The 26,061-nt window shown below is 43.3% G+C and overlaps 1 protein-coding gene across 1 annotated transcript in view; it reads left to right on the top strand.

Moving 5' to 3' along the window:
* The first annotated feature begins 479 nt into the window (after nt 1–479).
* CTNNB1 (catenin beta 1) overlaps nt 480–26,061 on the top strand; it is a 31,043-nt gene continuing 5,461 nt past the window's right edge. Inside the window, exons 1-12 of the mRNA XM_084620600.1 lie at nt 480–635; nt 20,105–20,164; nt 20,694–20,921; nt 21,113–21,366; nt 21,461–21,699; nt 21,782–21,983; nt 22,326–22,470; nt 23,090–23,193; nt 23,275–23,613; nt 24,118–24,276; nt 25,193–25,312; nt 25,835–25,985. Of these exons, the coding sequence (XP_084476726.1) occupies nt 20,152–20,164; nt 20,694–20,921; nt 21,113–21,366; nt 21,461–21,699; nt 21,782–21,983; nt 22,326–22,470; nt 23,090–23,193; nt 23,275–23,613; nt 24,118–24,276; nt 25,193–25,312; nt 25,835–25,985 (1,954 nt within the window). The 5' untranslated portion in view covers nt 480–635; nt 20,105–20,151. The remainder of the gene's footprint in view (nt 636–20,104; nt 20,165–20,693; nt 20,922–21,112; nt 21,367–21,460; nt 21,700–21,781; nt 21,984–22,325; nt 22,471–23,089; nt 23,194–23,274; nt 23,614–24,117; nt 24,277–25,192; nt 25,313–25,834; nt 25,986–26,061) is intronic.

Genomic DNA, 26,061 nt, shown 5'->3' with positions numbered 1-26,061 from the left:
GGGGGGAGGAGTGAGGGGATCCAGATCGCTTGCCAAGGAGTTACTGCCCCTTTAAGAACAACACCACACGGCTGCTCCCCCACCCCCCGGCAGCAACTTCTCTCCCCAGGCAGGAAGGAACCAGTCCCGCTCCCAACCTCCAGAGTGAGGTGTCTCCGCCGCCCCCACCCCGGCCTCATCACACCTCCCTAGCTGCTGGATCACTGCTCCCATCCTGCCTTGTTCTCCACAGCGCCCCCCGCTGTGGCCCCAGGCTTCCCCCTCACTCCCTCTGCCCTGCAACTCCACTCGCCTCCCCCCAGCGCCCTCCGCAGGGGCCAGCGACCCGCCGCGGGCGGCGCACAGCTGCCCTTCGTCTCCCTCCGCCCCGGGAGCCGGGCACTATTTCTCCTCCCCCTGCCCTGGCGCTGGGTGCCTGTGGAATGCTGCGCGCCGAGCCCGGCAGCGGCGGCAGGATACAGCCGAGCCTTGGCTTGCCTATAAGAACCTCCTTGCGAGCGACGCCATTTTAAGCCTCTCACTCGGTTCGGCGGCAGAGCAGCGGCAGGGGAAGCGCCCGGCGCGGACCGACGGAGCCGCAGGCAGCGGCCGGAGACCGGGGCTGGGGGAACCCTGCGCTCTTGCCTCCCCGCAGTGTCAGTGGCGCTTTCTGCTGAATTCCCGCTTCCTCCCCGCCGGCGGCGGCACTGGGTTTGCTCCCAGCCCGGCGGGGGCGCTGGTCGCGGGGGTGGGGGGCGCCCGCCGGGGGGGCGGGAGCCGGGGGGGCGGGGGTGGAGGTTTCGCGCTGGGCCCGGCCCTGGGACGGAGGGCTGCCGGCCCCCGGGGGCGGCAAGGGAGCGCTGCCTGGGTGGGGAGCCGCTCGGACGCGGGGGCTCTTGATTTGGACGGTCCGGACAGTTGCGTGGCTGGGGAGGCAGGCGGCGGCAGCTGCGGCTCCGAGGCGCCTCTCGGGTGGCTGGTGCCGGGCTGTGGGAGGCTGCCGGGGCCCTGCCTGTGGCGGGGCGAGGCGAGTTTCCTGCACCCCGGCTTTGGGGTGGGAGGCTCGTAGCCGAGCCTGTGGGTTCCAGCCGGGCTTGGAGCAGTGTCGGGCCGATTTGGGGAGGCGCTGGCAGGCTTTCGAGCGCGGCTCCGATAGCAGGAGGGGGGGCGGGCCGCGGGTTCGGGTTTGTTTGTACTGTGTAATTATCCAATAACTAATCTGCTGCTTAACTGCAGGGGCTGTTATCTGTTGCATTGTGGGCTTTTGTCTCAGCTGCATGTGTGTTTTGCAGGAGAGGCTCCTGTTCGTATCTGTGCCGCTGCTGGGTGTCTTGAGTTCAAGCTGCTCCGGAGCTGGGTGTAACCAAAGCGAGTTTAAAACACCCCAAGTAGCTGGAGTCTCGTTAAAGAACGAGCTAGGCGGCTTGGGGCTCTCCTACGTGGGGAGGAAAACTTGCTGGTTTTGCACTGGGCCACTTCAGAATATGCAGTGTGTTGTGGGGGTTCGCCTGCAGAGCTGATTCTTCGGAGGGGAGGTGGTCCATGGACCAATTCTACTGTTCCTCTTGGCTTATATGAAACTTCTAAACGCTCAGGCATCTTTCCTGTTCAGAGCTTTGGGCTTTTCCAGGTTGTCTTTTGCCCAAACTGATGTCTGAGTTAGGATTTATTTAAAACGTTGGTCATTCTTGGGACAGCTAGGCTTAAAAAACAAAATTTCACCTGGTCTTGGCTCTTTCATTAAAAGAAACTTGATTTAGTTTAAAAAAAAAAAAGCACTTGCAGTTTTTCTAAATGTGTCTTTAGGGAAGAAGTGGATTTCAGTATGATTTTTGGAGGAAATTCTACAGCACCTGTATGCTGTGATAACTGCTTATGGGTTGTGGGTTTCTTGGGGGTGGGGTGGGGGGGATAGCAACACTTTTTTAATCTTTTAGCTGTATTTTCTTGAGCTCTTCTGTATGGAAGGACTCTCTCGTTTTGGTACTCTCTATCTTCCAGACATCTGTGGTCCTCCCCTCCCCCAAAGTATGCATGCAAGTGGTGAATGGAAAGAGGCTGGGCTGGTATGCTGAGCCAGTGGAAGGAAATCAAGGAGGGGTTTTAGTAAAATTGGGAGCTTTGTTTATGAGAGTATAGTAGATGAGAGTATAGTAGACTCTGTTTAGAAAGTGACCAGAATGAACCAGAGAACTTCCTCTAATCTTAAAAAGTTATTGCAAGATGTGTACTTTTCTGTGTTAGGGTTTATCACTTTTATATAACTTGGCATGCAAAGTCCAATTGACCGCTAAAAGCCTTGACTGAATTTAAGATGTTTATTTGTTCTGGTTACCTGTCTTCAATGTGGTAAAATGTGCTATAATTTTAAATAGGCCAAGCTTCACAAAAATATGTGACTTATCTTCCAAAAGTACTAGTCTGCAAATCCCATTAACATCAATAGCAGCTTCTGGGTGGTGGCACTGTTTGAAAATAAAAAATGTGGCTTTAAGAGCTGAACTGCACGAACTTAATTTCGTTATTGTATACATCAAGTGTATGTACTGTAAATGCAAACTATTTTCTTAAATGTAGGAGGCCAGTGTTTGACTTTGCTGTTTTTATTCAAGCAGTCTTCAAAATTTAATAGTGAAGAGGCTTGAGTCTTTAAGCTGATCCTCTTGGTGTAAATGGGTTGTAGTTTGAGGAATTTCACATAGGATTTTCGCCCTCTCAGGAAAGGGCGGGATAGAAAATGGCCTCTAGAATGAGACAAAAAGCTTAAGTAAAGATGTAACACAAGATTTAATACAAGGTAAGGCTTGACCCGCAAGTTAAAAGCACCCTGTCAGTTTAATTGTAACTCGTATCTGTTACACCTTAAAACTAAAATTCTAAAAACTTCATACAGTTTATGACTTCAACTCTTGTGCAACAAAAACTGGAGTTAGCATGTACTAGCATAATGCTAAAGTGATTGTTGCAGTGATTACATATAGCAGTCTTTCTGGTATCAGAGGGGTAGCTGTGTTAGTCTGGATCTATAAAAGCAAAGAGTCCTGTTTCAGAGTAGCAGCCGTGTTAGTCTGTATCCGCAAAAAGAAAAGGAGTACTTGTGGCACCTTGTAGACTGACAGATGTATTGGAGCATAAGCTTTCGTGGGTGAAGACCCACTTGGTCTGATGTGTGTAGTGTAGTCTTTCTGGGTTAGATTTTCTGAAATTTAAGCTTCAGACCTAACAGTTTTTCTTTAAACATAGGATTGACTGTATGAAATGATTCAAATTAATGAAAGGGAGAAAAACATCCATCAAAGAGTCCAAGATAGTGTGGGTTTTTTTGGGAGGAGCAGGGGGGGAGTGGACATGGGCAGTACCTAATTCTAAAATGCCAATTCATATGTAAGGCAGCTGGCCCACGTGCGGTAATGTCTTTACACCAGTTTCTACCTACAAAAAAATTAAGTTTATGCTTTTTCAATGTTATAACTAGGAGTCTGACTGCTCATCTAATAAAATTCACTGATAGGGCTCTACCAAGTTTTATCCAACAACAAATTCTTAATATGGTCAGTAAAGCCAGAAGAAATCATAATGCGAGTGCAGACACAGCGATAAGTATAAAGTTGTCCATGCTGATACAGTTTACTATAGTTTAGGCTAATACAGGGGTTGCTGTGACACTGCAGTAAACTGTAGTAACATGTGCTTCTTGACTTAATTAGAATGTAAATTATTGTAGTCAGGAAATCCAGAATGACTTCATGTATTTCTCATGGCCTCAGTTCAAGACCAGAAGCTTTAAGACCCTATTTCTGTTTTATTAAGGCATGTAAAGTAAGCTTTTTGCAAGTGGTGCCTTTTACAGAACTCAAGATTTGCATTTACTTCTGCTGTTCTAGTTAATTTTTTTAAACTTTGTGCTTATTGGTGTATAACTGAAAATCTAGGTAAGATTTGTAAATTTTAGTGTGATAAATGCTGTCATTTGCAAATTAACTCGTCTTACAAAATTCTAATTGCCTGCTGCCCTGGGCTAGTGCACAGTTTTATCAAGTGAAACAATTGTCCTAATAAAGGATGGGTGAGGCAAACTGCTTCTCCTTTTAAACTTGTGCATTTCTTGCAATGCTGGTCTGGCTAGACATTGCCTTCAAAATCAAATTCTTAGTATACTGCTACCTAAATAGATTAGATTTTATAAGTTTTGCCACATCCTGATACTGCTATTCTTTAATAATTCACAGCATTATCAAAGCCTGCAAAATCAGTATTTCCAGTACCTGCTACGCATTCTGCTTCAGACTTTTTCAAAATAAACTCCCAATTAAACTAACTTCTATGTCAGAGGTTCAAAACCAGTTGATCTGCTTTCATGAGTGATTCATGCAGCGTTAACGTTCTTCTGCCTTTTTTGTCTCTGGTGGTGCACTGACTAGAAAAATTGATTCACTTAAAGGGAATAGTGGTTATAACACTGATCATAACCAAAATAATGTGACTCTGATTTAGAAGTTGATAGGGATAGTTCAAAAATTGTCTTGTGTGATGTACTAAACTTATTTAACATAGTACAGTGTGACTAGATGAAAAATCCATGGTAGCTTGGTAAAACTGTGCCTTTGAGTCTACATTAATGTCTCCCAAGCAAAGCAAGAGAATGAAGTAAATTGAATTAACAGCCAAGTAGACTAGACACTGTTGCTTCCTACTGGGCACAGACTGCACTCCACAGTGTCACTGACACAAAACTAAACTCTGAAACAGCTTCAGTCTGTTTCAGGAAATTATGAATAAAATGGGACTAAGTACGTATTGTTTCAGATGGAGCATTGTCACTACATTCTCTATCATACTGTACTGAATGATAGGCAGTTCCCTGACCAAACTAACATTAGAACAGGTCTGTCTAGGTAGATTTTTGTTTTAAACAGTCACTATATTCGTGTTGAAAATGTGAATCAAAATGGAAGAAATTTGTTAATGCTATTAAATTTAGCATGAATTATTAAATATAAAATGTACCCATCACATACACTCAGGGCACACTTTTATCAACAGAAGATTAAAATAGAGCTAGGTGTTACAAGAAGAGGTTGTTTGCTATATTGGAGTACTGTCCCAGAACATGTATAGACGTCTAAGGGAACATTTGAACTCTAGTTCTTGTACATCTTTATATATTTCTCATTGATTTAGCAACAATACAGGTGCCATCAAGTGGCCAAAAATCTAAACATCGCACATCAAGATATGCAAATACTAAAAGTAAACTGACTAGGTTAAATGAAAGATGGTGTTCAAATTTCCTTTCGTTATTGTAGTGTCAAACTTCACCAATGTCCAGATTGCCTCCTTGTGACTTTGTAAAGTACTGAAGTAAGTTTTACAAGAGTGCTTATATTTCCAGATTATTCCATTCATGGAATCAGACTGACCGAGCAGTGGCTGCTCTAGCTGTACGATTTCTGAGTGTTCTGGTGTTTCATTTAGTCTATATATAAAGTTTATAACTGCTTAATTTCTTCAATTTTAAGCTGCTGAGACTAATGGGAAACATTAACTACTTTTAAATAGTGTAGTTCAGTTCTGCCTTGGATCCTCTCATAGGATTGAGAGGTTATAGACTTGTTATGCAGAAGTGCTGCAGCAGGGCTTTGGTGCAAGGTATTAAAGTGGTGAGCTGCTTTACGGATGAGGACCTAGGTATAGAGGTGTTGAGAGAAAGTAGACCTTTCTTTATAAAGCATAAAGTTCTGTGTACAAAGCCTTGTTAAATGTTTTCTCCTATACATGGCAATTTAGGCACAACTCTTGGCATGGATGTCTAGTCTTAGGTCTGGAATGTCTTAAATTTGGTCTTTGTATATGTGGTGATGCTTCAGTGACTGGAGCATCAAACTTAAATTGATTCAAACTTTAAGGGATTACTGCTCAGTACTGTGAGACCTTTACCACAGTAAGCAAAATTACCATATATACTCGTTCATAAGCCTCCATGCCTGCAGACACTCCAGGTAAACAAAACGCCCCAACCCTCTAGTGGCTTACCCTGATGGGCCGGGAGCCAAAGTTTGCCAACCCCTGAAATATAGGGTTGGCTTATAAAAGGGTCACACAGTTTTTACTATTTTTACCTATCCATCGGGGGGGTTGGCTAATAAATGAACAGGCTAATGAACAAGTATATACGGTACATGTAATTAACCTCAAAGTTGTTAAATTCTTGGTTGAGGGTTTTTGGAGGGCAGGCATAAAAGCAAAGGCTTCACAATATATGGCATAAACCATTCCCACAATAGTTAAAGTAGCTGGAACTGTGAACATGTTAGAACAGTGGGGGTGCAACCATAGGACTTGTCTTACTTACCAGGGTAAGTTGATCTAAGTTACACTATTCCAGCTATGTGACTAATGTAGCTTGAATTGACCTAGCTTAGGTTCACTTATCCTGGTGTCTTCACTGTGCTGTTTAATTGCACTCTCCAGTCAACTTACCTTACTCTTCTCCAAGAGCTGGAGTCAACTGGAGAGCGCTCTGCTGTTTTAGCAGGTCTTCACTAGACCCACTAAATTGAGACCTGCTGCATTAATTGCAGCAGCATAGATCTCCCTGGTAGTGAAGACAAGCCCACAGTATGTTTGGTTGCTGATAACAGTTTATTCAAGTTGCTAAAGTATATAGTAATGTCAGAAAGCACTGTTACTAAATTCAGTTTCATAAACTAAGAAGCAAACTACACAATAATAAAGCACCTCAACCTGATTTTGGCTGCATCATGTGCATTACTATGGTGTATCTGGAAATATCAACTAACCTGCACACTTCAGATTAGAATCTGCCTCAATAGCTGGTCACAAGTTCTAGGCAATTGTATCATCTGGGGCTGGCATATAGATGCCCATATGTAGGTTGTAAAATTGGTTACCATGTTTACAGTTCCGATATTGCAGAGCTTGGTAAAAATCCCCTTGAAAGTGGAAAGCTGACCCTCATGAGTATCCATCTTCCAATTGAGAACTTTATAGTGTTTCCTTGACGTCTGCAAGCACTTTCAGTGCTGCTGCTTATTGCTTTGGCAAACTACTACAAGTTAACAAGACTGTTCATGTACCTAAAATTACATGTTTATTGCCTGCTATTGGTGCTGTCTATAGCTTTCCCCAGGCTGTGGCCATGATTGCTCCACACTGGGAGAAGGAGCCAAAAGAGGAGGCTGACAAAGTGGTAGAGTATCTGCATCTTGACTTCACACTAAGCAAGTGGGGTAAAAGACAACTACTTAGTGACAGCTGGGTAGTCTGTAGAGGGAGTTTTGTACCTTTGGAGCCAGAGGCTGATGTGAAAGGGGAATCCAGGAATAACTTGTTAGTGGCAATCTCAGTAGCTGAGCGTGGGTCTGCCTTCATCACCAAGATGTTGTCTCTGGACCTTGCTACACTGGAAGGACACCACCTTTACTTGCTTACTAACCAAAGGTAGATAAAAATATCTGGCAGACATCTTCTAGCCCTGTAATACTGACTTGGCTTGAATGGTGCATAACAAGTGCAATGTTATGGTCAGTCTTTGTCTTGGTAACTCCTAAAGAAAATGTGGTCAAGTTACACAAACCTTCCATGATGCAGTTTCTAGACACATTTTGAAGTATAACACCACTCTGAAGGCAACCTGCAGAATCTCGAGGCTTCTGCTTGTCAGATACCTTTTATCTTGATTTACTGGAAAATATTAAGCATAATTGAAGGGGGCAGAAGAGATGCAGCTTTAACATACAGCAACCATGCTGTTCTGTTTTCACCTCTTTGTGGACCATGCTTTTTTTTTTTAAACTACAATGATCTGCAAAGGGCCATACTCGTTTATGAACCTGCTTGGAAGACCCTCTAAATTTTCATAGTACAGCTAATCCAGTTTTAGAAAATGTAGTTAAGGCTACTGTAGCAGGATTTAATTATGGCTTTAAAGACTGTCTTGTGGATGGGAGTAACCCAGTTTTCTTGATGAAGCAAAGCACTCTTGTGCTGTTGCTGTAGTTGCTAAGATTAGGTAACAAAAATATGTGAACAAGAATTGGAATTATGTTAATTGTAAAATCTGACTTTACAATTTTAGTTTTTAGATTGCTGGGATGATGGCAGCTTTAAACGAGTTTTATTTGCAATGTTGTGGACACCACATCAGAGACCCTTTTTGGGGTAGGGAGGAGAGTTTTGTTCTGAATTTCTCCATTAATAGATCTCTTCCACATATTCAGAGGAGAAGCAAGGACTTGGAAGCCTGAACTGTTAGTGTGACAGCAAGCCATTTTCCAGTGGGAGTTCGGTTCCGTGCAGTGTAGAAAAGTCTGTTGTTAGTGGCTTCAAACAGCAGTGAAATGTTTCTGATAAATGCGAAGTATACTAATTAAAATGGGAACTGCATTTTATCAGACTTGATTACAATTCTCATTCTGCCCAAATAACTATGGGAGAAACCTATGGAATGACTGACTTCTGTTAATACAGATGCAGAACTGGAAATTGAGCTCTTGGATAATTAGAAGCTTAACTTCAAATGTGTGAGGCAAAAGTTCTAGAGGAAATGTAGCTATCAATACCCCCTTCTCTTGCAAAGCTTCAGACTGGGTTTTCTCAAGCCTATATGTATGTTCTTTGATTTCAGGGAGTTGGTATTGACCTCAAGTAGTCATATATTCAGTGTGAATCTAGAATGACAAAAAATGTTAATCTGCAAAATTAAAGAACTAGATATTACTGGTAGAAAACTGCTTTCAGTACCAATCGGTTACATAAACTTGATTATGAAGTCTGCTTTTAAGCTATGTATTGACTAGCTTGTACCAAGTCAGTTTTTGGATAGCTGCCTCTTAAATACTTCTAGTGTAGTCCAGCAACCAAATCTGACGCTGCATTAGGCATTGGCAGGATCAGAATGTTCACGTATTAGCTGGCTTAATGGCTTTCCTTCCAATCATTGGCATCAAATGTCCTTGTAATGTATCATGCTGACTTTAAACTGAAAGTACTTTCCCAACTTTATGAAATACTATAAAGTGGTCATGTGGTGACACTACTACTTTGCAGTTATTCCAGATGTACAAGTCTCCAGTAGGATAACTGTAGTGGAGGAAGACCAGTCTTACTACTTGAAATTTTATAAGCAACCAACACAACAAACTGTTCCATTTCACTTAATGGTCTGCAACTCAGGAGTTAGTGTACAATGCAAAGGTCCGGGTGAATTGACTGAAATTGGATGGGATTAAAACCAACAGGTGAAAAACGTGTGCTATTACAGTTCTAATGAACTAAACTGTAAACCTCTGTATTTTTAAATGCCACCACTGTTGAGGTATTTTTATTTGAATCTTACAAAACTGAGAAGGCAACAGAGTTGATGGTACTGATAGTGGACACATTTCAGTAGGAATGTAAGTCTTGTATCAGCAGTCCTATTGACTTAAAAGGGAATAATCACATGTGCAGCAGTGGTGGCTAAAACTGTGTTTTGTGTAAATTTTTTCCTACAGGAAAATCTGTCAAACTTGTTTCAGTGATGGTAATGAAAAGATATTTAGACTTTCAGTATCTAGGCCATAATTTTCAAAAATAGGAACTTAACTTTTAGGATCAGATGGGATTTTTCAGTCACCTAAGTGACTTAGGAGCAGAAGTCCCATTACCTTCAAACAGCAAACTTTGTATAGCCTAGTCAGTGTCTTTTCTTCTTGAAATTCAATACTTTAGAAGGTGGCTTTGCATGGTGTTTGAGTTTTGTAGTGGTTTCCCAATAAGCATATTGATGCCCTGGAATTGGCTTCAGGCATAGATAAGTATTAAGTGTGAAACTTCTTAATAGAAAATCTTTTTAAAATCTGAAACTCTAATTAGGAAACTAAAATGTTTTGTACTTCCCATTTTACAGTCTGACTCTTATCCACCCTAGTTTCATAGTCTCTCAAGCTTATGGAAGCACCTGCAGTTCTAGTTGCAAGTGACCCTTCAGATAGCTGGTTTTGTGAGTGAAGAAACTGCTAATCTTAACCTCTAAAAGAAAGGTATTAAGTTTATAAAGGCTACTGCAATGACTTCAGTGCACTAGCCTAAGTAGCAGTGTTAAAGTATTGTCCTTTCTCTTGGAGCCAGCTATATGTAGGCAATGGACTGTTGAACAGGTATCTGTAGGACTTCTAAGCTAGAGCAGTAGATTGTTTTGTATTTTGGTTCAGAACAAGAACTAAAGATACTTGGAGAGCACCACAAATAATCCTGCATCTTTCCATATTTCCCCTGTATTTGGCTTTTGGTAACTGAGTTTGTTATCCTAATTCCAAGTACATTTCTTCTGAATCTTAGTAGCTGAGATGGGTTGGTGCTACTACTCCCTTAAAGAAGTCTGTATTCAACGTGGGAGTATCTCAAACGCTAATTTGTCTTACTGTCCTTACAATGCAAAAGGAGAGGCTGTCAGTAATAACTACTGAAACTAATGGCTAAAAACTCATGCCTGAAATTCCTTGCTGGAGAACGGAATACTTGACCATTTTAATTAAGAGTTTGATTGCTTTTTTCCTTAGTTAAACACATGCTCAACTGAGTTGTGGGTGAATTTTGCAGTTTCAGTGACGGGATTTTTTATGGAATTATGTTTTAGGTACTTAAGCAGCCAGTACTGGCAAAGAATGGCAAGTAATTCAAAATTTGACTTGGTTACTGTCTTACTAAGAACTTTGTGTACTTCAGCCATTTGGCTAGAATACACTACTTGCTCTGCCTTAAACCTTGATTCTTCCTTCATTGTGACTCCCTGCTTCCCCCCCAACCTTGTCTGTACTAGGGAAATCTACAGAGCTCCTAGCTGTTCTAGCATGGGTAGGATCTATACCAGGGTGGGCAAACTGTAGTGCTTGAGCAGCTTCTCGGGCTTGTTGCCCTGCTCAGGGTCAGGGGTCACTCCATGCAGCTCCCAGAAGCCACAGCATGGTGCTGCCCTCTCCTACCCCCCAGTGCTCCAGCCAGGGAGTAGGGTTGGGGGGGCTGCTCCACACGGCTCCCAGAAGCAGTGGCATGGCCCCTCTCCGGTGCTCCAATGGGAGCTGCAGGAGCAGTGCCTGCAGACAGGGCAGCGTGCAGAGCTGCCTGGCTGCGCCTCCACATAAAAGCCAGAGAAGAGATGTGCCACTGCTTGAGGTAAGCATCAGCTGGAGGCTGCACCCCAAGCCTCTCCCCTACCCCACCCCAATCCCCTTCCTGCCCTCTGAACCGCTGATCCCCCCCCGCCCCACCTTCCAAACCCCTCAGTCCCATCCCAAAGCCTGCACTGTCGCCTGGAGTCCCCCTCCATGCCCTGAACTCATTTCTGGCCACACCCCAACCCCAATTTTGTGAGCATTCATGGTCCGCCATGCAGTTTCTATTCCCGGATGTGGACCTCAGGGCAAAAAGTTTGCCCACCCCTGAGATAGTAAGATTTTTTTGTACCTACTCAGTCCTCCTGCCCTTTCAATTCTAGCCTCTGAGACCACCTCTGAAGCCCCCTCCCCCCCCCACAAAAAAAGTCATTCCCCCTTTTGACTTGTGAAGTCACAAACCTACTAACTCAAGACAGCCATGGAGTTTTACATGGGAGGTACTGGGTACATCCAGATTTCTAATGCAAGAAGTAGTTTTATTAACACTGCATCATAAACATTAAGGATACAAGTCTTTTTCCTTTATGGCAGGCGTAGTCATATAATTTTTTGGCCAAGGACCTGAGAAAATAAAAAACAGCAAGTAAAAATTTCAGGGTCTGTTTTAAAGCATCTGGGGGTCTACTGACTATGCATGCTTTAGGGTATGACCACTTTGCAGCTGGGAGCAAGCCTCCCAGCCTGGGTAGACAGATTCTTGCTTGCTCAGCTCCAGCTAGTGTGCTAAAGATAGCTGCGTGGACACTTACAGCTGGGGCTCTCAAGCTCACCCAGTCTCCTGGATCTAAGCAACCTCCACACTGCTACTACTTTAGCATGCTAGCTTGAGCAGAGCGAGCATGACATCTACCTATGCTTGGAGGCTCACTCCCAGCTGCAGTACAGCATACTTGGGAACAAGTCTATTGGCTTTAGGACTTTGGAAAACCTTTTTACAATGTAAGGGTTTTGACAGTTTGATATGAGTGCCCTTGATTTCAGCTCTTTCTAGCTAGTGAGAGGCAACACCACTAATACACAAAGTAAGATGTAGCCTCACATTGACCAGTCAACAGCAGTTTGTCAGTGAAGTTGCATTTAGGAAGACAAAGCAACTTAGATTGGAATTAGCAGAACTAAGCCTACTTACCATGAATTACAACTACCAAGGCTTTATTCCCCCTGTATAAATCAACCACACACCCCAAAAATGCAATACACTGAATAATGGTGGGTCACTGACATGTTTCTAGTTGATCAGTTTTCTGACTGCAGGAGAAGAGATCAGCTGCTACCAGAAAGCAGTCCCTGGATCCTACTTGGGGTTCCATTTTTGGATCAATCTCTGGATAAGATCTTCCACCTCCATTTATGGGAAGCTTGGTTTCTTCTGTTTCCAGAGCCTCCTTCCTGCTCTGAAGTTGATGTTTTGTTTTTTTTATGGGGCCCTTCCACCAAGAAGGACCCAGTTATTTGCCTTCACTACTTAGATGGTTGAGCCACTGCAGTGATACTGACTGCTTGCAGCGGCAGCACGAAACAAGGTCAAAGTAGTGAGTGGTGCTGGCTGCGTGCCTGCCTCAAGGCACCAGAGCAGCTCTATTTTGAGTGCCCTCCTTGCAGCCATAAGGGCTCACCACTTTTTGAATGAAAGATTAAATATGGTAGGAACTGTTGATTTTGCAACTCCCATTTTCCCTATTTATCAGGGAATGCCCTGCTGATCTTTGATTTTGAGTTCTGTAGATGTGTATTACCGTTACAGGACCCAAGTACGCACCAACTGGAAACAATATTATGCTCAGAAGTGTCTGAGTTGATATATTTCTCCAATACAAAAGAAAGGTATGATCCCTTATTGGCTGAGAAAGGGGTTAGTATTTTGCCTTAATAAACTAAGACCCAAGACTTACCACTGACTCATACTGTCCCAAAATAAAGGGCTTGTCTGGGTGCCACATCCTTAACTATTTAATTAAGACTGTCAGAAAACAAGACTATTTAGAACAGCAGTAGAACAAGCCCAGCTGCAGGAGCCTTGTCCATAGTGTAGATCAGGGGTTGGGGTGCAGGAGGGAGTGAGGGCTCTGGTTGGGGGTGCAGGCTCCATGGTGGGGCCAGAAATGACGAGTTCAGAGTGTGGGAGGGGACTCCAGGCTGGGGAGTAGGGTGCAGGGGGGTGAGAGCTCCAGCTGGGGGTGCAGCTTTGGGGGTGCAGGAGGGTCCTCAGGGCTGGGCTCAGTGTAGGCTGTGGAGTGGAGCTAGGGATGAGGGGTTTGGGGTGTAGGAGGGTGCTCCAGGCTAGGATCAAGAGGTTCAGAGGGCAGGAAGAGGATCAGGGCTGGGGCAAGGGGGTTAGGGCATGGAGAGGCTCAGGTGTGCAGGCTCTGGGCGGCACTTACCTCCAGCAGCTCTCAGAAGCAGCAGCATGTTCCTTCTATGCGGAGACATGGGCAGGTGGTTCTCCACACTGTCGTGTCTGCAGGCACTGCCCCTGTAGCTCCTGTTGGAGCACTGGAGGGGGGGCTGTGCCACTGCTTCTGGGAGCTGTGTGGAGCAGCCCCCAACCCTACTCCCAGGCTGGAGTGCTGTGGGGTGGGGTGGCAACACCATGCCACAGCTTCCAGGAGCTGAATGGAGTGACCCCTGACCCTGAGCAGGGCAAGCCCCAGACTCCACTCCCCAGTGGGAGCTCAAGGGCCAGCTTAAAACAGTTGGCAGGCCAGATCTGGCCTACAGGTCATAGTTTACCCACTCCTATACTACCTTCTGATCAGAACTTTTTTTTTGGTAAGCTTAAAAATGCCTTTACACATTACATGGTATTAAGGACAGCTAGAAGTACACTGAATATTCTAGACTAAAGGAATTGCTTACATGGAATATAAACAGGGGTATTGCACAAGGGAAGGAGAGCTTAGAGCTTTCAAGGTGTGGCACATCCTAGGAAACCCTGTAGTGTGAGAATGGTATGCATATGTCTCCGGTAGTCACAAAGTAAAACTGACTGGTCCTTTCATTGCTCAGACTGAGAAATATAGTCTCATCAAGGAAATAAATGAAACTGAAGTCTCGCCACCCTAATGTTAATCAAAGGCTTTCTTGAAAAAGGTTTGTGAATCAATGTCCTGTAACTCCTGGTGGAACATACTACTTTGGACAACCAACAGAACATCACACTTGAAAAACTAGAACTTGTGAATATTCAGCACTTGGAATATGATAAGATTATTGGGAAGAGTTACTAAAGAGCTTGCCTGTGTGCTAGTGTTAAACTTGAACATGACACTAGCTATTAGTAGGAAATGTTGAAAGTTTTTGAGCGCTAAAACTTTGTACATACCGCTGAGCTTCATTTGCCACGAAACAGTGAAATGAGTGTACTCAGTGGCATCTGATATGAATGGACATTAGGTTTGAAGTAGCTGGTGGGAGCATCTGCTGCCCAAATGGGATCCATAGCAGTCCTGACTCTCTTGATGTAGAATGGCAACTTGTAGGATTGATTCACTGGTCACTAAAATACCAGAGGAAAATAGAGGAAGAAGTAACCAGGAATAACTCTTTACCTGTGGAAGCATTCAAAACAGATTGACTCGTTCAGCTTCAGTTGTGGTGATTCTCTACACTCAGCATAGGAATGCATGCCACTTCCCTCTAAATTTTACATAGCAATTCGGGTTGCTAGAAAATATTTTCATAATTGGATGTATAAAGAATGCACAGTAACTAGTTCAGACAACTGAGTCACAGACCATTTATGTTGGTCCTGTATGGCTGAAACTTGGAAGCAAAGACTATTTATTTAACAGCAGTGTGGTATGTAGAGCTGTATTAAGGATTCATAAGAATGGAGGGAACTTCCATAGTTGAAATGGCTGTCTTGTAGAGCAGTCAAAATAGAGCAAAACCATCATGCAATTTAGTAGATAGCAAGGACTTGAAGTTTTTTTTCTAAAACGGAACACTAACTAAAACAGAAAAGACTAAATCACTGCCTAGACTGTAGGATGGATATAGCTAAAACTCAAGCATTTAACTATTCAAACTGCAGGTCTGATCTTCCTTACCTTTATGCTCAAACTGTCAGCACCCTTGCTAGTTCAACTTCCACTAAATGCAGTAACCCTCAGTGTCTTGTTAAGATGGACAAAGGCCTAGATTTTGTTATTTAGGCATTGCTGCTATTTCAGTGTGTAACTGATTTAGGAGTTTAAGCCCTCTTCTTAGGGATTTAGGTCTCTCAAATCAGTTGGGTGTTTGCAACTCTGAACTTAGCAATGCCTAAATACCTTTTTAAAAATCTGGGTTAAAATTCCTGGCTTCACTTTTAACAAAACAATTAAAAGGGGGTATAGTATAAAAAGGACGTCAAAATTCTAGATACTAACATTACCATTAGTTTTTGTATGTAGAATTTTTCACTCAGCTCACTAATAACACTTTCTGCTTTAATTCAGCTGCTGTCTCTTTTGCTTTTAAAAAAAAAAAAAATTTTTTTTTACAGTAGTGCCTGGGGCAAACAAAAATGAGGCTTCATTGTGCTAGACGCTACAAACTGCCACAGAGCTGTTCATCTAAATCAGGGGTGGCCAACCTGTGGCTCCTTGTATAGGCACCAACTCTGGGGCAGGAGCTACAGGTGCCAACTTTCCAAAGTACTGGGGGGTGCTCACTGCTCAACCCCTGGCTCTGCCACAAGCTCCACCCCCACTCCACCACTTCCTGCCTCCTCCTGAGTCTGCTGTGCCCTAGCTCCCCCCCACCCCCCCCAGCCTCCTGCACACCACAAAACAGCTGATTGGGAGGGAAGGGGAAGTGGTGATTGGTGGGGGCTGCTGGTGGGTGGGGGCAGCTGATGTATTACTGTGACTTTGTGGCAATGTACATTGATAAATTCTGGCTTCTGCTCAGGTTGGCCACCCCTGATCTAAATGGACAAGACAAAGGGTAGGGGGAAAGAATCCATTGCTTTGTTTAAATGAAATATCACTGTTCCATGTCTATGCATTTCAGATTTTCAATAGTAAAGGTTAATCCACCCTGATTTTTGGAAGATGGGCTTCTAATTCAAAACTTTCTTGCTGACTGGCAACATGCTACTGCTCAGAGGCAAACTTTTAAGGCCTTATCCATACTAAAAAGCAAAACCAGGTTTCTGTAACTAGTTCATGATACTGATTTGGCCATTTAATAAGCACTCTTCATGCAACAGTGCCCTAACAGAACTATGTAGTAAAATCAAGGTATCCTACCTCCCTGTTCCAATTCCACAGGGATAACTCAACTGGGCTGTGCCCTTAAGAGGCCTCTTCCTCCTACCATGCTGCTTAGCATTTGTAGATATGCATTCTAGGAAAAGATGGACAATAGCATTTCAGTGCTTCTGCAGGGGAAAGTGCCTAGAGTTTAGTCAATGCCAAAGCAATACATGAGGTGGTGAACTGTGTCCTATCTCAGAGGTTTAATTAAGGACTCCTTTGCAGAAGCCAGAGTGGTAACTAGGCCATTGGCAGAGGATTGTTTATTTGGGTAACCTACGCTGTCAACAATGTCTTTCTATAACAAGTTCAGCACTTCATGCTAACTGCTGTAGATACTAACTACCAGCAATATTCATGTCAATTTAACAGAACTGGGGGGCAGAGGGCTTATTGCTGCCTGACCTATTGCCTCTAACTGTAGTTTAAACTAAGGAAGGGTGGACAGTTCTGGGCTGAGCAGGTTATCTGATCTTGGCAGAAGAAATGCCATTCTGTAACAATTTCAAGCATGTGATATTCTTTCACCTATTCTAGTTCATCTACTGATACAAAGATGTTTAGGAGGAAGAAGTTGGGACAGATCTGCAACAAAGTAACTTAAAGATCTTGGGTAGAACACCTTGCTGCTGGCACATCTAGAAAACTAGTCTTAACTAGCTCTCATTTCTTGCAGTTAAACTTTAGAAGTGATCAGCAAAATACATACTAACTTAATTATACTATACATTTATCTAGGCTTATGTAATATAAAATTCTAGCATGCACTCTACATTGTAGCCACCCATCTTGCTTTTGCTTTCCTGAATCTTTAACTCCTTAGTTAAATGAAATTGTAGGGACTCATTGCCTGGTAGTCAAAGGCTTAGAGGTAATAAGTTGCCTCAATAAAACAGGCGCAACATGCTGCAGCTGCTGATCACTAGTGTTCTTGACTGGTTAAATACATCTGCCAGCAGTTTTTCAAATCTTGAACATATTTTCTGATTGTTTACTTGTAGATGGTTTGACTTAGACCTCTGATCTATGCTAAACATTTTATTAGGCTTGTCCGTTTTCCAGATACTTTAACATATAGCTTCTCCTATTTCTGAAGCTTCAACACTAAACTTGATTAGATGGAAAATGAGACTGTTGCTGGACTAGTCATTCAGGCTTAACTAGTATTTTAGATTCTATTCTTGTCTTTTGGAAATAAGTCTGAACACCTACCAAAATGCCATGCAACATCAGAACAGTAGACTTCCTGTAACAGAAGCTTTACTTTGGCTGGGGGATCTGGCAGAAGGCAGAGGCTGTGAAGCTACCTTTTTGTGGGTGCTTTCTTGCATGCACTTCAGCTTTATTCAATCTTTGTAAAATACTTTAGCAACAGTTGTCCAGGGAAGTTTTAAAATACAATCTTCACACCAAATGCAAAACAGATGTAGCAGTTTTTCAGAAGAAAGAAAAATGTGTGGTGGTTTAGTGCTCATGTAGGTATTTCCAATGGCATAAATAAATCACACTGTGCTTAGCAGTAATGAATACTTGAAAGCAAAATGCTTTCAAGAGTGTATTAAAATTAAGTTCTAAACATGGTTTACTTGCATCAAGGTTAATAGGGTGGAATTCCAGGAGCCGGTGAAGTTTTGAATAATTTAGGAGTAGTGTAGACTAGTGGCTCTCAACCAGGGGTCTGGGGGGCCACAAGCAGGTCTGAGGGGGCCCACCGAGCAGTGCCCCAGCATTAGACTCGCTGGGGCCCAGGTTAGAAAGCTGAAGCTCCACCACATGGGGCTGAGGACTTGAGCTCCACCACATGGGGCTGAAGCCAAAGCCTGAGCAGCTTAGATTCCCAGGGGCCCCTCTGGCATGGGGCCCCAGGCAGTTGCCCAGCTTGCTACTCCCCAGTGCAGGCCCTGGCTTTTATATGCAGAAAAGCAGTCGTTGAACTCCACAGGCGGGCTGTGGAGTTCTGTAGCATGTTGGAAGGGGGGTCTCAAAGAGAGGTTGAAACCCATGGTGTAGGCTTCCATTTATGGTTCCTGTGAATTGCATTGCTCTTTTGAAAAGTTGGTGCTATGTTCAGTGTAATCACTTTTTGGTAACCAGCTGTTTAAGAGCTAATCTACATGTGTGGGGTTTTTTTTACTAGTATAAAAGGAGGTCATATGTAAGGTTTCCTCACTTATATAATGTAAAAGATCTCTTTTAGCCAAAAAACTGGCTGGGTGGACTTGACTTTTTTTTTTATTTAAACTGAATTTAAGATTAATAGGTCTGGACATGCTTTAATCTTTCACTATTGGATGGTGGTCCAAATTGAAGAGTGAAATATTCTCCTCTAATATCAAGGAGAAATGACAGCCCTATCTCTTGTGGCAAACTGAAGTGTTCTAAGTAGCTTTACCCATATGAATAAGCTCTCTAGGGGGGTGGGGGGGGGAAGGAATTCAGTTATTGACCACCTAATAAGTTTGTATACACTTCAGGAATAGATGGCTGCCTGTCAAGTAGGGAAGCTAATCTAATTTTAAACTGGGGAATGGGGATTATGGAGCAGTACAAGCAGATATTACATAAATTTTTACCATGCCAAACTCAACTAGTGAGCACTTTACCTGTGTGTCTAGTTCATCTTCAGTCAACACTCCCTTCTTGACCTTGGGAATAGGTGGGCTTAATGTTTCAAGCCTCGTTAGAATTTATGGGGTCTAGATCAAGAATTGTCTTGACTGACTTCAAAATGAGAATTTAAACATCCAGTTTGTGATTCTTCAGCATTTAATTTTCATGCAAGTTTCTTGTCTACTATCAAACTTGTTTTCACAGCAAACCAAATTGAGGTGGGGAGTGAGCAGTATAAATCCTAAATCTGTGTGCTACTCCAGTGGCACAAAGCAGACTCAGACTTGGCTTAAATGATCAGTTGAGGATTCTCTGGGTGGCCTAGGGATGCAGTTAATGGCTTCTCTCCACCCATGGAATGGCAGGGAAGGATGGCCAGTGGGCCACTGGTAGCCTTGCATAATGATGGCTTACAGTGGGTCTATGCATTTGCCAGGTCTGTAGCCTTATCAGAGGTTAAGGCTCACGTAGTGGCTCTAGGATCAGAGCTGGAAAGGTGTCTGAGTACTTCCCAGCCCCCCCTCCCCCCCGCATGATGTTAATTTGGTTCCAGTTTATAGCTGAGGAATAGAGAAATGCAGAAAATGGTTTCAATGCTGTCTGTCCTCCATGCTTTTCCTCTTGGATTTTTAAGAAAGTAAATGTTTTGAGACTGCCAGCAAAAGCCTGGATGTGTATTCCCTGATGTTATCATTCTTAGATGAGAGGGATTGCTAATGAGTAATTGGCTGCATTGTATACAGGCTTGATGTGTCTCCAAACCTGTATGTTCTCAAACTGGGGGTTGGGACCCGTCAGGGGGTTGTGAGCTGTCAGCCTCCACCTCAAAGCCCATTTCACCTCCAGCATTTATAGTAGTATTAACTATTTAAAAAAAAAAAATTATGGGGGGGGCAGGGTCACACTCAGGCTTGTCTTGCTTGAAGGGGGTCACCACTACAAAAGTTTGAGAACCACTGCATGTAGACTGAGATACAGCATTAACATGCTAAGCTGATCCCATAACTTGAACTCCTTTCTCTTACTGGAAACTAACCAAAGCTAGCAAGTTTGTAGTTCTTGACTTTTTTTTTGTGGTTTTTTTGTTTTCTGGTTAAGGTTTCTGAAGTTCTGCAGGCTATAGTTCTGGGAGCCCAGCAAGGAACATGGCAACCCAAGGTATATCTAACAGACTGAACTTTGCTTGGCTCTGACAAATATTGCGGGGGCTTCTTAAGCTTTTAGCTCTTTTTTTTCTTCCCATTTAATCCCTCTGGGACTGTCTAACTGTTCCATCTACTGCTAAATATTTCGTGCATGGAAAACTGCTCTTTAGGAAGAACATAAACCTGTAGACATGCATTCTTCTCAGTCCAAGAAGTGCCAACAAGGTCCCTTCTTCCTCTTCTCCCTTCCCCTCCCCCCAAAAAAGGACATAAGACTGGTGAATTAATCCCTATACGTCCTGGATGCACCACCAAGAGTTCTATTGCCCAGTTCTGTTGGGGCTGCCTGTTTCTGCTTAATGTTCTGCTTGGGTCTTGAGCTAACTGAACTGGCATAAAGTTAAAACCTCATAGTCTGAAGCAACTGTCTCCGCTCTTTCCAAATTAAATACAAAGTTGTAACAATTCACGCTGCATCTTCTTATGACTAAAATTTGCCTAATAAACAAGTGGTCTGTATATTCAACACTGATTTCTTGCAGCTGACTTGATGGAATTGGATATGGCAATGGAGCCCGATAGAAAAGCAGCAGTCAGCCACTGGCAGCAGCAATCCTATCTTGACTCTGGTATCCACTCTGGTGCCACAACAACAGCTCCTTCTCTGAGTGGCAAGGGGAATCCTGAAGAGGATGATGTTGATACCACCCAAGTTTTGTATGAGTGGGAACAGGGGTTCTCTCAGTCCTTTACCCAGGAACAAGTAGCTGGTAAGGAAAATTTCCATTCTGTTGTATTAAATTGTTTGTTTGACTTGCAAACTGACACTCATCTAGTAAACTCAAGATTGCTTAATTCTACAAATTTAAATACTAATTGGTGTCCCTTGTCTTGTTAGACTTCCTACTCTTTCTTTTCTATTCTGTCCAGTCTTAAGCAAAGTCTATTACCTCTGTTTCAGACATTGATGGACAATATGCAATGACTAGAGCACAGAGAGTGCGTGCAGCTATGTTCCCTGAAACACTGGATGAAGGCATGCAGATACCTTCCACACAGTTCGATGCTGCTCATCCAACTAACGTGCAGCGCCTGGCTGAGCCATCCCAGATGTTAAAACATGCTGTTGTTAACTTGATAAATTATCAAGATGATGCAGAACTTGCAACTCGTGCCATCCCAGAACTGACCAAATTGTTGAATGATGAGGACCAGGTACATGTGTAGGCTCTAGGTTAATGTAGCCGATTTGCAGAGTGTCATTAAAATGACTAGCTAAAACTAAAAGCTTGCTTCATACTTTATATAGGTGGTGGTGAACAAGGCTGCGGTTATGGTTCATCAGTTGTCCAAAAAGGAAGCCTCCCGCCATGCTATCATGCGCTCTCCTCAAATGGTATCTGCTATTGTGCGTACCATGCAAAATACAAATGATGTGGAAACAGCTCGTTGCACTGCAGGTACACTACACAACCTCTCACATCACCGTGAAGGATTGTTGGCCATCTTCAAATCAGGAGGCATTCCTGCTCTGGTTAAAATGCTTGGGTATGTGGACTACCATTGCAACACTTACCTGTATTTAATACTGATAGGTGTAGGTGCTCACTTCCTTTGTTTTGTTTTTTAGTTCCCCAGTGGACTCCGTGCTGTTCTATGCTATAACTACTCTGCACAACCTCCTGTTGCATCAGGAAGGTGCCAAAATGGCTGTCCGTCTAGCTGGTGGGCTGCAGAAAATGGTTGCCTTGCTCAACAAGACAAATGTTAAATTCTTGGCCATCACAACAGATTGCCTTCAGATTTTAGCTTATGGCAATCAAGAAAGCAAGGTAAATGAATACATCCAACTTTTTCGTGAGCAGATGCACTATTAACGGTCTGTCTCTGGGCTGTCAGACAGATATGACACTAGTGTCGTCATGGCGGATACTTATCAAGAACCTTCTCCCTTCACATGTAGGGACCAACCACATCTAGAGGTGAAAAGATTTGCTTCAGCAAGGGTGCCAAACATTGTCTCCTAGAGTATAAGAAACAAACACTTAGAGGCCATTGAATGGCCATTATCCATCCAGGTTATTGCCCATGCATGTGAAGACTGAATGAATGACCATGGAAAGACTGGGTTTCATAACTTTCATCTTAAGCTCTAAATAAAACTTCCTTTGCAGTTGATTATTCTGGCCAGTGGTGGACCCCAGGCTCTAGTAAACATAATGAGGACCTATACCTATGAGAAGCTACTATGGACCACAAGTAGAGTGCTGAAGGTGCTCTCAGTCTGCTCTAGTAACAAACCTGCTATTGTTGAAGCTGGTAAGTGTCCAGATTAGCTGTATCCATGCTAATGGCTGCATGTGAATATTGTACTCTAGTACCAATACATGCCATCCCACAAGGATCTGAATTGATGTTATGGAAAGATTTACACAAACTAAGTGTAAAATACCTCTCTCCTTAGAAATTAGTAGCTTAGATTAGAGCTGTAGCTCTTGTAGGGCCACCAACATAACTGAATATGAGTAAACCCCGGTATAGCTTTGATTTCCCGACAGTCGCAAGACAATTATTCTACAATAAATGACTGAGTAGTCCATCATAACATACTATATGCTAAGAGTTAATTCGTCTGCCAGAATTAAAGTGGCTGAAGACTCATAGTTAAGTGTATGGACACTGTTTAATGAGACTTAAGACTTTTTTGTGTGGCAAACTCTTCACTGTTGCAGTATAGAAATCTTCATTATGATGACGACGCTGGAGGTACTTGCAAAGTACGGAATGCCTTCCATTACCTCTTAAATTCAGGTGGATTTGAAGGTGCTCTCCATCTTATGAAGCTACTCAGCCCTTTGCAAGATCAGGATATACAGAACTACTGCCTCTGAAAGGCTGTAGGCTTAACACTGAAGAGTTAACTTGCATCTTGTTCTAGGTGGGATGCAGGCTTTGGGACTCCACCTTACAGATCCAAGCCAACGTCTTGTTCAGAATTGTCTTTGGACTCTCAGAAATCTTTCAGATGCTGCAACTAAGCAGGTAAGTGGTTCTGCTAGGGATCAAGAACAAAACCAACACTGGTTGGTGGTAGTTTACAACACTTTCTTTCCCTCTCTACAGGAGGGCATGGAAGGCCTTCTAGGAACACTTGTTCAGCTTCTAGGGTCAGATGATATCAATGTTGTAACCTGTGCAGCTGGCATCCTTTCTAACCTTACCTGCAACAACTATAAGAACAAGATGATGGTATGCCAAGTTGGGGGTATTGAGGCTCTTGTGCGCACTGTTCTTCGGGCTGGTGACCGGGAAGACATCACAGAACCTGCTATCTGTGCACTTCGTCACCTCACTAGTAGACATCAGGAAGCTGAGATGGCACAAAATGCAGTACGTCTTCACTATGGACTTCCAGTGGTGGTTAAACTCTTACACCCACCATCTCACTGGCCCCTGATCAAGGTAAACATATAAACTTGTTGCATATGTAGCAACATGTTTAGTGAAGTGAACAACGTATTAGTAGAATGTGGTGTATTCAACACTTGAGTTTTGAGATTGCTTTGAACCTTGTCTTCAAGCTCAGCTACAGGAGAACATCCATGGTTACCTGTCTAGGATGGGTGGGAAGACTAACCGTAGGGTATGTCTAAACACTGACATTAAAGAGCTCTCCCAGCACTGTAATAAAACCACCTCCATGAAGGGAAGAGATGCCAGGACTGGGAATGTGACTCCCAGTGCTGGAGCACTGTCTACACTGCCACTTTACTACGCTGAAACTTGCATCGCTCAGGGTGCTTTTTAACACCCCACTAAACAAAGTAAGTTTCAGTGTTGTAAGTGGCAATGTAGACAAGGCATTAAACAGCTTGAAAATAGCTCTTGCAAGGATTTGCTCGCTACAACAGCAGAATTAAGACTCACTGCTGTAAATTCTTAATTTTTTTTTCTTCCCAATTGCAGGCTACTGTTGGCCTGATCCGCAATCTTGCTCTCTGTCCAGCCAATCATGCCCCCCTGCGTGAACAAGGTGCCATTCCAAGGCTAGTTCAGTTGCTGGTTAGAGCACATCAGGATACCCAGCGTCGCACATCTATGGGTGGAACCCAACAGCAGTTTGTGGTAAGTTACTAAGAGGTAGTGGCGAAACAAGACACTGTTGCAGGATGTTTTCCTCTTGGAAGTCAAGGCATGCTACTTATGTCTAAGCATAGCAGAAAATGAGGTTTTCTACAACCTTAAAATGACTTGCTATAAATGTTGAGATTAATTCACTATTAATTAGTCTGTAACAAGCACCTACTTTCTGCAGTCCAACTAGCATTTTGGACAGATCTGGATAAGTCATGTATACGCTCTTGCACACCTTGTCCAGACAGTCTCCCCTAAAGCTGAGGATCCCTGGGGAGTCTGGGAGAGCCTGTTTAATTCATTTACTGAGCAAGAGATTTAGTGTAAGGTTATTAGGTGTAGACTGTGCACCTGTTTCCTAATCGGGGGAAGAGTAGAATTTCTTTTTCCAACTAACCAGAGGTAGGGACATCACCTGCTACTCAACAATCTTGTCTTACCAGAACTATGCACACACATGCACCAAAATTAATCTGAAATGTTGAATAACATCACTGACCGGTATATGAACTTGAGTGCGCACTAAACACTTCTGTAACTTGAAGATTCTCTGCCACTAGAAGATCTGTATATGCCTCTCCTCTTCCCCTGGCCCTCTATCCCTGTCTCCCAAGATAGAATTAATGCACAAGTAAGTAGCCTGGTAAGCTCACACCAGTAAGCCTGCTGTAACCAATAGATAGACCACAGACTGCATTAAGTGCACAAATTAACTCTCAGCCTGGAGAGAGGAGTTGTCGTAGCAGCTGCCAGTGCAACAAACTAAAGGAAAGCATACTCAAACTTGTTGAGGCCCAGATGGCCCCCTTTAGACAATAACGCTACAACAAACTCCAATCCTAACAGTTTAAAATCTTCCACCTCTTAAAAGTACAATACTAGCCTTTATGTATATTTCCCTATACAGGAGGGTGTGCGTATGGAGGAGATAGTTGAAGGCTGTACTGGAGCCCTTCATATCCTTGCACGAGATGTTCACAATCGAATTGTAATCCGGGGTCTAAATACCATTCCACTATTTGTGCAGGTAAGTGATAACTTTTGAGAGTTGTCTTCCTGGCATGAAAAAAGCCTTAGGACACGACCTTTTAATGTTGTATCTGGCCCATCAATTCAGCATTATACTGATGAGCCCAGATCAGTTGCCTGTGTGACTAAGGAAATGATCCCAGCACTCCTGACTAACAGGGAACCAGATACATCCTGAGGGCTTCTATTACAGTGGGATGGTGGCTGTGTTCTGCCAGAATACTCATTTTGTTCTGTTACCTGGCTCACCTCCTTGAAGTGAACTTTTGGCTCTGGAACTTGCCCTCTTGCAGTCTACTAAAGGCAGCTTGCACCTCATCCTTGTCAAGATTTAGCTCAATATTGATATTAAGCTAGCTACTTATTGCTGGGGAAAGGAGGATGGCTTACCAAATTGGTTAGACCCCTTTGTTTAGTAGCACTAAAGTAGTTACCTCTAGCCACTATTCTGTAGCTGTCCTCAAAATGGCATGTTTATCAAAGTCCAAACACTTACGCTCACATACTTGTGTGGTTATAGTTGCTGTATTCTCCCATCGAGAATATCCAGAGAGTAGCTGCAGGAGTACTCTGTGAACTGGCTCAAGATAAGGAGGCAGCTGAAGCCATTGAAGCCGAGGGAGCTACTGCTCCTCTAACAGAACTGCTTCACTCTAGAAATGAAGGTGTTGGTAAGTGAAGAAAAATAAGAAAGCTTAATCATTGAAATGGCAAGGGCTGTACCAAAATCTATTGCTTGCTTTCAAT

Source organism: Lepidochelys olivacea (genome assembly GCF_965140295.1).
Source record: "Lepidochelys olivacea isolate rLepOli2 genome assembly, chromosome: 2".
Classification (NCBI taxonomy): Eukaryota; Metazoa; Chordata; order Testudines; family Cheloniidae; genus Lepidochelys; species Lepidochelys olivacea.
Note: the sequence above shows the minus strand (reverse complement) of the source record. Positions and strands in the feature narration are given on the sequence as shown.